A 16,169-nucleotide genomic window follows, 5' to 3' on the forward strand; every position below is an offset into this window, starting at 1 on the left:
TGCAACAACCTGCAAGGGATGGGATTTTTTCAAACTGGGAATCCAAACCAACCTCAGCCCCTTATCAGTTCTGCAGTATTATCAGTGGACTACAATGTAGGGTGGCCATAACACACACACCCTTCTCTCTGCATAGCCCCACAACTTGTTATTTTGTTCCATTTCTCTCCGAGGAGGGCAAAAATTAAAAAAAAGAAACCGAACAATCAACAAGAGCAAAAGAGAAAGAACTGCCCAATTTCCATTCGCCTTCTTAGCCCTCTGCACTCATCTTTCTCACCTAGTATCTCTTGCCAATATGGTAGTTGATCGGTGGTGTTTTGAAACCTCAGGGGTTTCTGTGACTCTACCACAAACAAGCACATGGGTTTTCTTTTCCCAATGTCTTTGGATGCTGACTGTGCCTAGTCCTAGTTGGACTGTTTTGGGTTCCCCTTCCCCTCAGGGTTCCCCCCCCCAATATAAAGCTTTGAGGTTGGGAGGTTGGACATTTTTATTTTGATACTTCAGCAACTCTTTGGATTCCCCAGAGTTGAGGGTCCTTTGGAAGGAAGGATGGGATATTAATTTAATAAATAAGTCTGCCGAGACCTCCCTCTGGATACATGTACTGTTCTGATAATTGTCGCACAGCTCTGAACATCACATATCATGGTAATGATACTCTGTTGTTGGCTTTGGTGAGACTTTGTCCTGGTTTTAATTCAATGTTTAGTGTTGCATTATTACTTGAGGTCCCAATAGGGTAGCATGGCGGGGCATAACTTAATAAATACAAGGCATCTCCCTCCTATGAATTTTACACATTAGTCTATCCATCTGGTGCTTTGATTATCTGCCACAAAGAATCTTGCTCTCTGGACATCTGGGTGACGGGGACGAACTGATCATTTGTATTCCATAAAAGAAGTGAGCATGTACTATGGAGAGATGCAGAATTTAAATACATTGATTTATTTTTTTATGTCTCTGAAATGGCTGTCTATTGTACATGCAAAAAATGACTCAAGAAATACACTTCTAGAGGAATAATAATAATAATAATAATAATAATAATTAATATGCAATAATGGTGATTCTCTGGAAGGTGGCAGTGGGGGCACCTCAGACCTACAGATCTACCGGCCTCATCAACATGAACAGTAGAGTGGGTGAGAGGGAGACAAACCAGGGACATTTTGAAGAATGGGATTAAACTGCAATTATTTATTTATTTAACCCAGTACTGCAGCTCTTTTACTACAGGTTGGATCCACAGTAAATTAAAAAGACTCAGAAATCAAAACTTCTAGAGGGTGGTATCTGTGTAAAAACAACGAAGAGTCTTGTGGCACTTTAAAAGACTAAAAATTCAATTCTGTGCACACTGACCTGGGAGTAGGGTTTATTGAAGTCAACAAAACTTACTTCTGAGTAGATACACGTTGTCTTGTGCTTTACATGTTTTACAATGTCATGCTGTGATACATATAGAGAAAGAGAGAGATCCCATTTTAACCAAGCATTGTTTTAAGTCATGTCTATGGCATGTGTGCAGCACAATATGTTCCTAAGTATATTAACCCAGTAATATAAACCCATGATTTACATATATAAACCCATGATTTACATACTAGTATGTGTGTTTAGGATGCAGCCTTAGTGCATTCCACACAAAATTTGAAGAAAAGTTGTCCCTATGCAATTAAAAGTTCATTTTAAAGAGGCCATCATTAGCTCAGTGTTTGTGTGAATTGGCCCTCAGAGGCCACAGCCCCATCATTCTCTCACCAGTAGGCAACATGATGTAATTAAAAATAAATTTGTGTTTCACAAATGCAACTCTGTCTTAGGAGCTATGTGGCAGATTTAATTTTGCCCTCTGTACCTCTTTTCCTCCAGTCCATGAAAATGTATTGCAGAGCCCAGTTGTTCAGGGAATGTGGGAGGAGAGAAGAGAGAGGTATTTCAAACAAAGGGAGCATCTGATCTCAAATATTGTGTGTCCCCGCCCTGCAAAGAAGGGTTTGCAACAAATGTCTTGGACCAGCCCTGATTTATTATGACAAAAGCTTTTATGGGCTAGAGCCCACTGCATCAGATGCATGGTGTATTGTTCTCAGTTGGCCGGGATTGCATACATTTTAAACTTTAGTTAAACTTTCACTTCAGTTAAAGCTGTGTTTTTTGCATCTTGTGACATTTATTTACAATCCGCCCACCCTGTGTGTGTGTGTGTGTGTGTGCGCGCGCATGCATATGTAATGCAAACACACATACTTGCCAGCTGAGGAATACACCTCATCCACAAAATCTTATTCCATAATAAATTAGTCTTTAAAGTGCTGCAAGGCACTTTATTATTTTTAATTTAATAGATAAAAGGAAACATTTAAGACTGTTGTTCCCTGAAGGTATGATTCATAGGACACTTATTTATTTATTTATTTATTTATTTATTTATTTATTTATTTATTCAGTTGAATTGAACTATATTCCAGGTATGATAATCTCCCCCAACATTTTCCGTTGTTCTTTGTGGAGTTAGGTAACAAGATACCCAAATCTGGATAATATAATCACACCCAATTTTTGTTTTAGCCTACACACTAACGGATAATCTAAATCCCCTAATTTGATACAAAAACATGCAGCAGATCTGAAATAACAAACATTTCAATTAAATATACCATATTTAGCTGTTTTATGTCTCTCGTTGATCTAGGCACATTATTGCATAACTGCTTATTGTGAACCCTTAGTACAGGGTGATTTGTCTGTTTTGTATATGCAAAACAAACCCATTACTTCTGCTCTAGCATAAATAATGAAAACTAGTTAAATCTTTATTTAGGAGCTAGGGAAAACTTATGCTGATCTTACCCCGTGTGAAATATGAATCTTGTCCAGTTTCCCCTTTTAAACATACACTGTGTTGCCAATGTAGGTATATGTTATAAAATCAATAAATGTCTAGTTCATCCCTTTAATGCATGGGTCATAAGCTGCTTCCAACCACTGCTCCCCAGTTCTTATGGAGTAATTTATCCCTGGTTTTCTGCTGGTGCTACATGTCTGTCACCTGCGACCACTGTTCGGTCTTAAAAGCTATGTACCTCCAGTGCCCTGATCAGGTAATAGAGTAGAACCCTGAATCCAACTGGCTCTGATGGATCGATCTGCTTACGTGGTGCCAGTCCTTTAAAAGGTAAAGTCTGAGCCATGAGCACTGATGTCTGGGTGCCATTCAGTCAGTGGGGGCCTGGCTGTACTGAATGCCCCCCTCCCCCGCAGGAAGCATGCAATTGTTTTGTGAAATGCAGAAGAGGCTGGGATTGATGTGATAAAGTGAAATTTGAAATTGAAATTTGACTTTCCACAGTACTCTCTCACACAGAGAGACAATAAAAGCTTGAAAGAGCCTTAAATGTAGCCTTTCTAAAGTGATGCTATAATACATAACCAGGTTAATTCGAGGCTGAGAGCCCGTTGTCAAGCAGTGTAAAACAGATCTGTAGAACTGATGCCTTAATTTTCCTAGCCTTTATTTGAATTACAATTTCCTTTAAAATGAAATCGGCTTATGAGAGGTTCCGTACCATAATTTTTCTGTTGTGACTGCTTTTAAATGTGTCCCCGTTGTCTCTCTTTTGCCCCTCTCTGGGGCACTTGTAGTAAATTGGTTGTGCACATCATTGCCTGTGTACAAATGGCATGAACTCTATTAGCCTTCTTGTAAAATGATTAGAGAAAACGGTGTGCAAAAAAAAAAAAAATTATCGCTCTGGCTCGCATTAGAAATGGGGCTCTGAACAGATTGTTTATCATCTCTATGAATGTGAATAATGGTGCATAGGACTGTCGGAGGCTTAGAAGTAGCCTGAATCTTACTTGAAATAGGCAATGTTGCCATGGTATCATGCTCAGATTGTTAAAGCCACAATAACAGTGATTTCTATATAACAATGGCATTATTATTATTTTTAAAAGGGGGGATTAGTAAACAAAATTTCAGCTTACCCTTTTCAGCTCGGGCCTGCTTGTTGCAATGATAACAGACAAGTGGGTGAGCACTCTCATTAAAAACTAATACTCCATATTCGCATTTGGAACTATGCTGTGCTTCCATGTTTGATTTTACTGTAATGGCATACTGTGTTTTGCAAATTTAACAGCACAATCCTATGCATGTTTCCTCAGAAGAAAGACCCCAGTGTTCAATAGAACTCACTCACTGGTAAGTTGTGCTTAGGACTTTAGTACATCCTAAATATAGTTACTAGGGACACGGGTAGCACTGTGGTCTAAACCAGTGTTTCCCAACCTTGTGCCTCCAGATGTTTTGAGACTACAATTCCCATCATTCCTGACCACTGGTCTTGCTAGCTAGGGATGATGGGAATTGTAGTCTCAAAACATCTGGAGGCACAAGGTTGGGAAACACTGGTCTAAACCACAGAGCCTAGGGCTTGCCGATCAGAAGGTCAGCGCTTCGAATCCCCGCGACAGGGTGAGCTCCCATTGTTCGGTCCCAGCTCCTGCCAACCTAGCAGTCCAAAAGAATGTCAAAGTGCAAGTAGATAAATAGGTACCGCTCTGGTAGGAAGGTAAACGGCGTTTCCATGCGCTGCTCTGGTTCACCAGAAGAGGCTTAGTCATGCTGGCCATATGACCCGGAAGCTGTCTGCGGACATACGTTGGCTTCCTCAGCCTATAGAGCGAGATGAGTGCGCAACCCGAGAGTTGTTTGCGACTGGACCTTAATGGTCAGGGGTACCTTTGCCTTTGCCTTTACCTTTAAATATAGTTACTACATAGAATTCCCCATTCAATACAGTTTCCTGGTTCCAGAGGAATGCTAAACTATAATTTGTTTAGCTCAACTGTGTTTCATTTGTACATCCATACCTGACCACATTTACAAATCACGGCTTGTTGGGGATCAGCAAACCTGGAATATGAAGAATGTATTGAAGTTATTTCATAAATATCACCTTACACTAACTGGTTTGTTGTTGTATTCAGTCTTCGGGACCTGGTTTGGGTCACTCTGCCCCCATTGCTCACCTGGCTGCAGAGATATGAGGGTAAAGCACCTTGAAAATGAAATAATGCAGCTAAAACACTTTTACTGGTGCCTTCATAGACCTTGACCACCCTCCTATCTCTGTGTGGCAACAGGCTCTTTCCCCACCCTTCCATCTGCCCTGTTGAATTATGCCTTTTCAGCCTGGCTAATTTTGGGGGGGAGGGTTAAAGGGTGCATTCTACTTTATAACTAATGATGATATATGTTATATGCACACCTTCGCTCTCTTAGCAAACCCTATCAAGAGCTCAGCTGATGCAACTGCACAGCTGCTTGCTCACCAAACAGAATTAATTTTGTAATAAAGAAAGCTGTCTCTACTGAGAGATTGGATACAGATGGAGTAAGACGATTTCTGGGTTGGGCGAATGAAGGTTCTTAGGACTGTGGGTGCTGGTGTCAGTTCTGTTTGGGTGTGTCGAGAGAGTTTCAGGGTTGTATGGATGAACAGGTAATTTGAATGCCATGTGAGTTGAGAATCCTGTTTTTCACTGCTTTTGATTGGGGGGGGGGTGAGGGGGCCTTAGCCTTTCCACATGAAGAGGCATTTGAGTATTGCAAGGAATATTTAGGAAATGTGCTTGTGGGAGGCTTAAATCATTGAAGCCAAAGATGGGTGGGTGCAAGTGACTGAGCTGTCAGAGAGGCTTGGGGGCTTTTTCTTTCATTTCTTTGGTTGTTGTTGTTTGCTTCCAATTCCTGCTGTTGGCCGATAGAAAGAAAAGGGCCAAAGTTTGGGGATGCCTGGTTTAGGGGAATGTGGGGAGGGGAGGTGCAGCCATCACCTGCCCCTCCAATTAATAGGGTATTCTGTTAAAGGAATCCGGGGGTCTGGATCTCGTCCAAAGCCTGGGGAGGGGCTAGGGCCATGCCAGGGTCCCCGGGAACCCCAGGGGTGAACACCAGTCAATATAGACTGATGGAGCTCCCTCTGCTGGTTGTTTACCCTTCCAGGTTTCCTGCAAGGTGAGCAGGAGCCAGTTATAGTTTTGATACCAATGCCTAAGCAAATACCAGTCACACTTGTGTATTTAATAAAGTTGTGCCCAAAATTTGCCCATTATCCTGTAAACTAAATTCTGTCTTCACTGTGTCTTTATTTCCAGGGGGGGGTTGGGGCTTGGAGCACAACTATTATCAGTGAGCCAGTGGAGTTGGGGGTGGAGGGGAACCTTGAAGCTATCTCCCACTGTGCCTTGAATGTGCTCTGCATAACTCCATGCTGGTGCTGTATAAATAATAATAATAAATAATAATTTGGGGCAATTAACAATCTGTCAGTTTCTCACTTCCCCATTTGTAAATTGGACATATCAGTTACCTGCCTCAAAGGGTCGTTGTGAAGGTAAATTTAAAAAAGGTTTCTATGGAACTTTGCTCACCAAATGTGCTGAGCAAGAGAGTAATAAAACAGTAATAATTACATTTCACAGTGAGGAGTAATGGAAAATGGCTTGTGAGCTACTGGTTTCTATTTTTTGCTTTGTGAAGAAAAAGACTACAGACTGCTAATATGTCAATCTACTTAATGGGGCTTGTTTTCAAATCTTATTAGGTCTGTGCAAGGGATATCGGCATTGTTATTGCTTCATTAGCCTGGTTCCAGAAGTTATATCTCCCCAAGCAATTCGCAACATCCTCTTCCTAGTTCTGTCATTTTTAATCAGTTCAGAATACGCTCTGAAGACAGAGCTCCGCTATGTCCTTCCATGTGAGTTTCAGGGCAGGAGCCAACAGAGAGAATAATCCCTGTTAAGATATTGAACCTGGCTGACAAGCGAGAGAATCAAGGCCACAGCATCCATCCACAGACTATTAGTCTTGTATAAGCTTGTCTTCTTCATGGTTCATATCCTTATAAGGCTGCAATGCTATGGAAACTTACCTGTGAGTCCGTCCCATTGCATTTGATGGTGCTCACTTCAGAGTAAACATGTACACAGGTACACTGCACACATTATTTTTAAATTATTATTTGAAATATAACCCTCTAAAACTTTTTATTAACCCCTTTTTCCCTCATAGTCAAAATTTACTAGCGCGATCTTTTCTCAGTGCTACTGCCATTAAGGTTAAAGCAAGTGTTCTTTTGACACCCCCCCCCTCCTTCTTTTATTCTTTTTCTTAATAGTGGCCAGCATTCAGAAGCTTCCTGCGGCATCTGTCCTCACAGACATCAATTTCCCCATGAAAGGAAGGAAAGGAATGGTCGACTGGGCACGAAACTCAGAAGACAGGGTTGTCATTCCAAAAAACATCTTCACCCCTATGTCAACAGGTAAAAACTAAAAGAGCACTTGTCCTTATGTTTTCTTAGGAGAAGACAGAGGTTGGGCCTAACACTTTACAGACGTTATGCAATAACCTCCCATTTTAAAGTACACAGAGATCGTTATTCTCTTCTGCATACAGTGGGTCCTTGGTTCTCAAAGTTAATCCATTTCAGAAATCCGTTTGACTCCTGAAAGTGTTTGAAACCAAGGCACAGCTTCCAATTGGCTGCAGGAGCTTCCTGCACTCAAGCGGAAGCCACGTCGGATGTTCAGCTTCCGAAAAACATTTGCAAACCAGAACACGTACTTCTGGGTTTGCAGCGTTCAGAAGCCAATTTGTACAGGAGCCAAGCCATTCAAGAACCAAGGTACACTGTACATACATTACATAAATGAGGGACAGCTGGAAGGACAGGAGGTGAAGAGAGGCCTCTTATGAGACCCATGGTTATCCCTTTTCCACACACACTTACCTTACATTGCTAGGAGTATAGTGCATGCATCAAAAATGTGTAGTATGGAGACAAATAAATATTGGCATCATGCTGATATACTTGACAGGCAACTGAGTTTCACTGTGGCTTCCTGGTTTTGTGCCAAAACCAGGTTTCTTGTTGCATAATGTGTGAAACAGCTTCCATTCAGGGGTGGGTGTTAGTGTAGAGCAGGCATCCCCAAACTTCGGCCCTCCAGATGTTTTGGACTACAATTCCCATCTTCCCCGACCACTGGTCCTGTTAGCTAGGGATCATGGGAGTTGTAGGCCAAAACATCTGGAGGGCCACAGTTTAGGGATGCCTGGTGTAGAGACTGACTTTCCTAAGGCAATATGCATTGGTTTGATATTTCAGAATTAGAATACACTAGCCCAATTGCTGTCGTGGAAGTCTGTCCTCTTCAGTGTTAAAGGGGGTGGGGGAAGTCCTCTAAAAATAGCTCCTTTGGATCTTTCATAATCAAGGCAGAATATATCATGAAATTCTGGCACGGTTTAGCGGCGAATGATGAATCTCACAAAACAGCCAGTCTTCTGAGTACTTTAAATCTTGTGAGATGTTCCAATTGTATAGACCTTTCCCTCCCCACACCCTAATATATCATATTACATTTTTATGACAGCATACTTGGAAATATATTTCACAATTTCACAATGCAATGATGATTTCTTTAAAGATAGAACTTCTTCCACAATGATAAATACCCTTTTACGTACCCATATGCTGACTATGTTGGAAAGGCAAGAAATTTAACATACACATTGTTTTCCCTCTCTTCCCCACTTTCCTTTATAGATCTAGATGAATCCACCGTATTTGTGCTTGGAGCAGTACTATACAAAAATTTAGAACTGATTTTACCCACCTTAAGGTATGTGTTGTGACTAGGAGACAGCATGATTTATATTACTTCAAGAATATGCATCTTGGATGGATTGAGTTGAAAACTGACAGCAATTGTCATGGGTTTTTATGCAGTACAAGACTCCCCCCACCCAGTAGAGTAGGAATGGACAACTTGGGCTGGGGCCTAGATCAGATTGTTTTCCCGCCCTCCCATCTCACCAGTAGAACTCTGTCCTGCCTGCTTCTCCACTCCTCTCTGGGATCAGCCCTAGTTTGAGAGTTAGAGAAATTCTAAGTTTGAGAGTTAGAGGAATTCTAAGAAACATGGAGATGCAGAAGACACTGGATCATCTAAAGCAGGGATGGGGAATCCTTATCTCCTCACCTGTTGGTGGGCCAAATTTGACAAATTTGTCAATCAGCTGATACTATGCTTTGAAATCCCAATTGGGAGGGGAGGAGGGGAAAGCTGTCCTTTGAAGGACAGACCTTCCTCCCATTCTGATCAGAAAGGAGGGGGGAAAGGTACCTTTTGAAAACACCAACTACCTTGACGGAAAGTCCCTTGAATGCTGCACAAGTGGTGCGTAATCGGCTGGTTGACAGATGGACATGGTTTCGGGGGAAAATAGTATCGTAGGCCACCTTGGACTCCCAGGGTACTCACAATTGGCTCCCTGGCTGGAGGTTCCCCACCTCTGATCTAAAGAAAGTGGAGCAAGCTGAGATGGAGAGGAGGGAGCTTCTGTAGCAATGCAGAAGGCAGCAGCAGTAGGTGAGGCGGAGGAAGGGAGGCCTTGAGTACTGAGCAAAATTACCTACTTGGCCCATAAATGGGAAAAGGAGCCATAGGTGGTTTGGACTTCCCCCAATGCTGACAAAAAATGCATAAACTCTGCAACTTTTAATTGCACTTTTATCTGATCTTTCTTTTTGAACTTTGTACTGCTATTGTTTAGTGTTTTGCTCATTTTTGTAAACTGCCCATAATTTTAAAATAAGGCAGCATACACATGTTTTGAATATAGATAAGTCCTTCACCATCATGACTGCTTTCAGAAGCACAATTCTATTTAGAATTTCGATTAGAGACTGTCCTGGATTTGAAGCTTGAAATCATTATGATATGCTGCCTTTATTTAGCCCTCACTGAGACATAACCTCTACCCTGCATCTCCTTTCCTGTGAAAAAAAAGACTTCCCTGACTTTAATTGATAGTTTCCCTACATGGAGAACTGTGGAATTAGATATTATCAAACACTTCTCTGTCTGGACTGTTTGGGGGGCCCTTCCTCACACCTCTGTGTATTTCTCTTCAACAAGACAAATTTACAGTAGTACCTTGGGTTACAAACGCTTCAGGTTACAAATGCTTCAGGTTACAGACTCTGCTAACCCAGAAATAGTACCTCGGGTTAAGAACTTTGCTTCAAGATGAGAACAGAAATTGTGCTCTGGCGGCTCAGCAGCGGCAGGAGACCCCATTAGCTAAAGTGGCGCTTCAGGTTAAGAACAGTTTCAGGTTAAGAACGGACCTCCGGAACGAATTAAGTTCTTAACCAGAGGTACCACTGTAGATGAATTTTGGTAATACTGAAGCATGGCATAATTTGTACCTATCACTGCATCACTGATCTCACAGGTTCTGCTTTCGCAATCAGTATAGGCTTTCTTCCTGTTTAACATAAGTTTCATGCCAGAAGTGTCTTCAGGCGTTTCACAAACTCATAAACAATAAGTGGAGGCTCATTAAACATAAACTCTTCCAGAATAACTAAAACGCCAGTCTTTGTTTAAAAACAGTCCAAGGCTCAGTAGGTCTGGGTTTCATACATTAAGTACAATGGTGAAATGGACAGATTCATAATAATGTGAGATTCAAAGTGGGCTCAGTTAGATAACTGTACTCAGTCATGAGGTTTGACATGGCACATAAGCAGGTCCATTTATGGAAATGGAACAAAACTGATGGAATGCTTGAAAAGCTAATCGAACCATTTTATGCCCAGCATGATATGTAAGGGGGGAATATGTGTGCATTGTAATCCAATCTGCTTTTACACCCTGCTATTTATTGCATGCTTTTGAGTCACTTTCCAAGTCACTTCCAGCACACAGAGATTTAGGTGCAGCACTTCATAATACGAATGGTTGTTTCACAACTGCCTCTGCATATGCCATTGACAATATGCCTTTTAGCATTAAAAATGTCTTTACTACAGATGTTTTGACTTTCTCAAGGGAGTATAGAACACTAATTTACAGTGTTGTTGAAAAGAGAGGAAGCTCGTTCAGAGTCGGATAACCACGATATTTATTCCCAGTGATTCTGCAGAGGGAGAATATTAAAATATATTCCTGTGCTTAGTAGATTTTGTCTTGCATTTCTCAGCAGTTGATTGTCTGCAATAAGTACATGCAGCAGGAGTGCTTCATTCATTGCACGGTAGCAGAAATGTGAACTGGAAATATAAGGGCTTTTAAAAGGGAAAAGCATAAACTAAATGCTGCAGCATATCATTCATTCCATTAACATGGCATATGCTGTCCCTCTTTGACTAAAATAAATGGAGAAGATCTTGAAGGGGAGCAAGCTCCAAATAGCACCTGCACCCACAATGAGTGTCTGGACTGAGTTGCTGTGTTTGTAATTGTTATTAATATTCATTTTTGTAATACTACTTTACCACTTTCTTCAAAATGGGTGATTTTTCTTCTATTTAGCTTTGCATCTTAAACCCCAATTTCTCCTGCATCTTTTATCCATCTCAGACAACAGAAAATTTTCCAGCTGGTGAGGGGATTGCTAAATATTTGTCAGGTGGATATTTGGGGGCAGAGGGGGGATGTAAGTAGGAGTTGCACATTCCGGTCTCCTTTTTAAGGTTTAGTAAAATATAGGACAGGTGAATGTTTCAGTGCTACTATACAAACTTATACAACCACGAGTAAAGGAATTTTGCACGGAAATATAAGCAGGAGATGAAGGGGATAACTGTACCCTGTCATCCTGCAGGAACTGATACTTGATGTATGTACTGCTTTCAGACATGCAGTATATCATGATATGCACAGCATTGTAATAGGTTTTGTAGGAAATGCTGTGCTAATTTTTCAAATAACCAGCATAGGAAAACAGAGTAAGTACTTTAGTTAGGAGTAGGTGAGTGTAGCTGAGTAGGCTCCCCCTGTCTTAAATGTCCCTTGTAAGGCACAGACACCAGGGCAAGCCACATGTCATCTGGAGCGAAGGGTCAAAGGCATAGGCCAAAAATCCCTTTTTACCTCATTGAGCTTTCACATGGGTAACATAGTAAAAGTACTTCAGAGAGTTTCTAATGTTGCTTCCAGAATCGAACCATGAACAGTTCTGTTTGTCTGCAATGTCTCTCCCTCTTCTTACATTTACTCACTTTTACATTGATGGAACTCTGCAAAATAAATGAATGAATGAAACAAGCAATCTTGGCATCCATGTATGCGCTTCTGTGCATTAGGCAAGCACTCCACAAAGGGACTGTACAACTCTATATATGCAGCCACATAAAAATGCTGGCGCCCTCCACCCCACCCCCAGTGTTTCTCAATTTGCAGATATGCGCTGGCTATGTAAGGGGAGGGGAAAACACAAATGGGAGAGGGCTGAAAGCTGTAAAACAGTTCTTTGCACCACATTCAGAAATAAGTAATGAAACAAGGGCAAATTGCTAATGTAATGGTTGGGTGGTTTAGAACACCAAAATCCAGATAAGAAAAATTCCAGGACCATCTGTATCGAAATAATTAGCATTAGAGTCCCCTGAAGTAGAACTCTGCTAAGTATATTCTCCTACATTCTTTGCCAGTTCTCCTTCTTACTACCACCACCACCCCCACTGGATCTGAACCCTTTTGTTCGTGGAAGAGCAGATCTGGATTGAACCCATTACATTACATTTTACTTTGGTGATGGTTTTTTGGTTTGTTTGTTTTCATAAGCTTGCATCCCACAACGGCAATACTTGTTGCCCCCACCCTTCACCACTGATATCTGAACTGGTGACCCTGAGTGGCTTCTGCCTCAAAACACCCTTCAGAACCAAGTGGAAAGAAAATGACAAAGGGCCAAAACGTGAGGCAATGCTTCTTTAAAACAGGACAGCTTATTAAGGCTGCTACCGTCAAAATACATTTTACGCAAGAATACCCTTAAAACAAATGGGGCTGTTTTGGTGGAAGTAGTTTGATGATTGTCACCTGAGGGACCAATGTGAGGACTGAGAAACTGATATAAACTCTCCACATGATTTTGGTGGGCATGAGATCAAGTCCTCCTGGCCTCGTAAATGAGAATCCCAGAGGGGCCTCACCAGAGTAAGTGATCTGTGAATTGAAACCTTGGGGTATCTTTCGAACGATCTCGTTGTTCATTCATATATGGAACGAAATGGGTTTTAAGTCTCTCTGGTTATAGATCAGAAAAATTGATTCTGAGGAAACTCTCATTGCTGTCATCCATCTTAACTTTTTCAGTTAGCAGTCAGCAAAACAGCCAGGCCAGAACTTTGCAAGAAATATGTTTTGTTTTGTGTAAAACAAGCCTACTGAGTTCACCTTGAGATAAATGAATTTACAGCCATTTAAAGACCTGCCTGAAGGTTTGTGTTGTCAATCTGTCTCTTTAATCAATGAATCATACTTAAGGAATGGCTCTTGGATCAGCACGAGGGCTCTCTTTAATTCTTCACCAGGTCTAAGAACAGGGGGAATTGTATTTACAATAAATGGCATGTAGGGATATTAATTTAAATTCTCATCTAGTCATACTCTCTCTTTGCTTGATTGCATCATATTGAGGTTTTAATAAATGTTGTGTTTTTTAACTGTTCTTTTTCAGAAATTATACAGTTATAAATTCCAAAATCATTGTGGTCACCATAAGGCCTGAGCCCAAAACATCTGATTCCTTTCTAGAGATAGAGTTAGCTCATTTGGCTAATGTAAGTATTGATTCAGTGAATGTTCATTATTATTATACAACTCATTATTTATATTATTTTATAAAAAAAGAAATAATGTATTGAAATAACTGTTTTGTCAAATTCTTCATTAACCCATTATGTTTATTTATTTTTCCCCTTTCGTTGGAGTTGCTGCTTTTATATTACAACTTTAATTATGCTGAAATCAATGCTTTACCTCAGGGGTCCCCAAACTAAGGCCCGGGGGCCGGATGCGGCCCAATCACCTTCTAAATCCGGCCCGCGGACGGTCCGGTAATCAGCATGTTTTTACATGAGTAGAATGTGTCCTTTTATTTAAAATGCATCTCTGGGTTATTTGTGAGGCCTGCCTGGTATTTTCACATGATTAGAATGTGTCCTTTTATTTAAAATGCATCTCTGGGTTATTTATGGGGCATAGGAACTCGTTCATATTTTTTTTCAAAATATAGTCAGGCCCCCCACAAGGTCTGAGGGACAGTGGACCGGCCCCTGCTTAAAAGGTTTGCTGACCCCCTGCTTTACCTTACTGCAATCCCGTAAGGTGTTGTTAACCTTTTATCTCCCAGATGTTGTTGGGCTCCAACTCCCACCATCCTTAACCATTGTCTGTGCTGCCTTGGGCTGGTGAAAGGTAGGAGTCCAACATTATCTGGAAGGTCACATCCTTGATATAATGGAGCAGGCACCCCTATATTAAAACCAGATCCATTGCACAGATCTCACAATTGCCCGAGTTAATTGTGTGTCTCTAAAAGGGATGCAAGTGGCGCTGTGGTGTAATTCACTGGGCCTTGGGCTTGCCGATCAGAAGGTCGGTGTTTCGAATCCCCACGACAGGGTGAGCTCCTGTTGCTCGGTCCCAGCTCCTGCCAACCTAGCAGTTCGAAAGCACCTCAAAGTGCAAGTAGATAAATAGGTACCACTCCGACAGGAAGGTAAACGCCATTTCCATGCGCTGCTCTGGTTTCGCCAGAAGTGGCTTAGTCATGCTGACCACATAACCCGGAAAAACTGTCTGCGGACAAACGTTGGCTCCCTCGGCCAGTAAAGCGAGATGAGCACCACAACCCTGGAGTCGTTCGCAACTGGACTTAACTGCCAAGGGTCCTTTACCTTTACCTTCTAATGCAGGCATGTCAGACATGCGGCCCTCCAGATGTTTTGGCCTACAACTCCCATGATCCCTAGCTAGCAGGACCAGTGGTTGGGGAAGATGGGAATTGTAGTCCAAAACATCTGGAGGGCCGCAGGTTTGACATGCCTGCTCTAATGCATCACAGTTTAATTCAATCACAAGTAAATAGAAACTGCCTTGTTTGAGCACTTGATTTCCCTAGGCTAGGTTGTACTCCTAAACCATACTAACATTTCAGTGTATATATTTGAGTTTGTAAGGATTTGGGTGAATCCTTGGCTTCACCTGTATAATGTGATATATATTGATATTGGGTGGTAAGACATCATCAAAGTATCATGTGATTTTGAGGTAGGGAGATGATTACCTTTCTCATAGCTTTTTCAGCTGGTGTATGGCAAGGTTGGTATTCTCATGGCCACCCTACAGATGGTATTGGGCTACAACTCTCATGATCTCCATTGGCTGCACTAGTTTGGTTGATGGAGCCACACAATACCTACCCTCATGCATGGAATCACTGAAATTGGCAAGACATATCCCCAGGGTGGACAAGTTGGTGAATGCCCCTTTCCACAACACACATAATGTAACATGTTATGCACACACTCACATGACTATACTCAAGTAAACTTAGTAAAATAGATACTTTCCCCACAAACGTTTTAAGTTTTGAGGGAGAAGAATCCTTTGAGCTGGCCCCCCATGCATGCAGGCCTCCATATGGAATGCTCATGTCACATGTGATCAGGGCCATCTTTACCCAGGGGTGTAAGGGGTGCGGGGCACCCGGGCGCCGACTTCTGGTGGGGGGCGCCAAATGTATACCTACTGTATGCCAGTCTCTCTTGATCAGCGGCAGTGAAAATCAATGGAGCAAAAGTCCCCGCCCCCCTCCTCCGTCGCTCTGCTACTCCATAGCGTCAAATTTTCCTGACGACTCAGGAAAGAAAAGCAGTTTCTTCTGCTCCATTGTTCTTTTAAAAAGGTCAACAACTTTGGCTTTCCCCCTCCCAAAGAAAGCTCAACAACTTTAAATTGGGGGGCCTGGGTGGATCTTTGCACCCCGGTGGCATATATGCTAAAGTCAGCCCTGCATGTGATAAAGGCGGCCCTGCATTAGATGCAAAAGAGAAGGGGTGTACTCTCCTCCTTTTTCATGGGAATTGGGACACTGCCTGATAAGGACCTGAACTGGCCCCATGTATTATTTATCTTGTGCTTTTAAAACTTGAGGAAGCTTCCAACTTGATTTCCAGTGTAGAGCCTAAGCTTGCTGAGAGGTCCAAAAATCCCTTTTCCGATATGCAGACGGATTTCTTTTCGTGTTCAGAAATGTAAACATCTGAGAGCCTTGCTGAATA

The 16,169-nt window shown here is 41.8% G+C and overlaps 1 protein-coding gene across 1 annotated transcript in view; it reads left to right on the top strand.

The window, feature by feature from the left end:
• Window positions 1–16,169, top strand: part of ADGRB3 (adhesion G protein-coupled receptor B3) — a 432,921-nt gene that overhangs the window by 216,065 nt on the left and 200,687 nt on the right. Inside the window, exons 13-15 of the mRNA XM_035109688.2 lie at window positions 7,200–7,346; window positions 8,634–8,709; window positions 13,562–13,664. Coding sequence (XP_034965579.1) covers window positions 7,200–7,346; window positions 8,634–8,709; window positions 13,562–13,664 — 326 coding nt within the window. The remainder of the gene's footprint in view (window positions 1–7,199; window positions 7,347–8,633; window positions 8,710–13,561; window positions 13,665–16,169) is intronic.

Source organism: Zootoca vivipara, chromosome 3 (assembly GCF_963506605.1).
Source record: "Zootoca vivipara chromosome 3, rZooViv1.1, whole genome shotgun sequence".
Taxonomy (NCBI): Eukaryota; Metazoa; Chordata; class Lepidosauria; order Squamata; family Lacertidae; genus Zootoca; species Zootoca vivipara.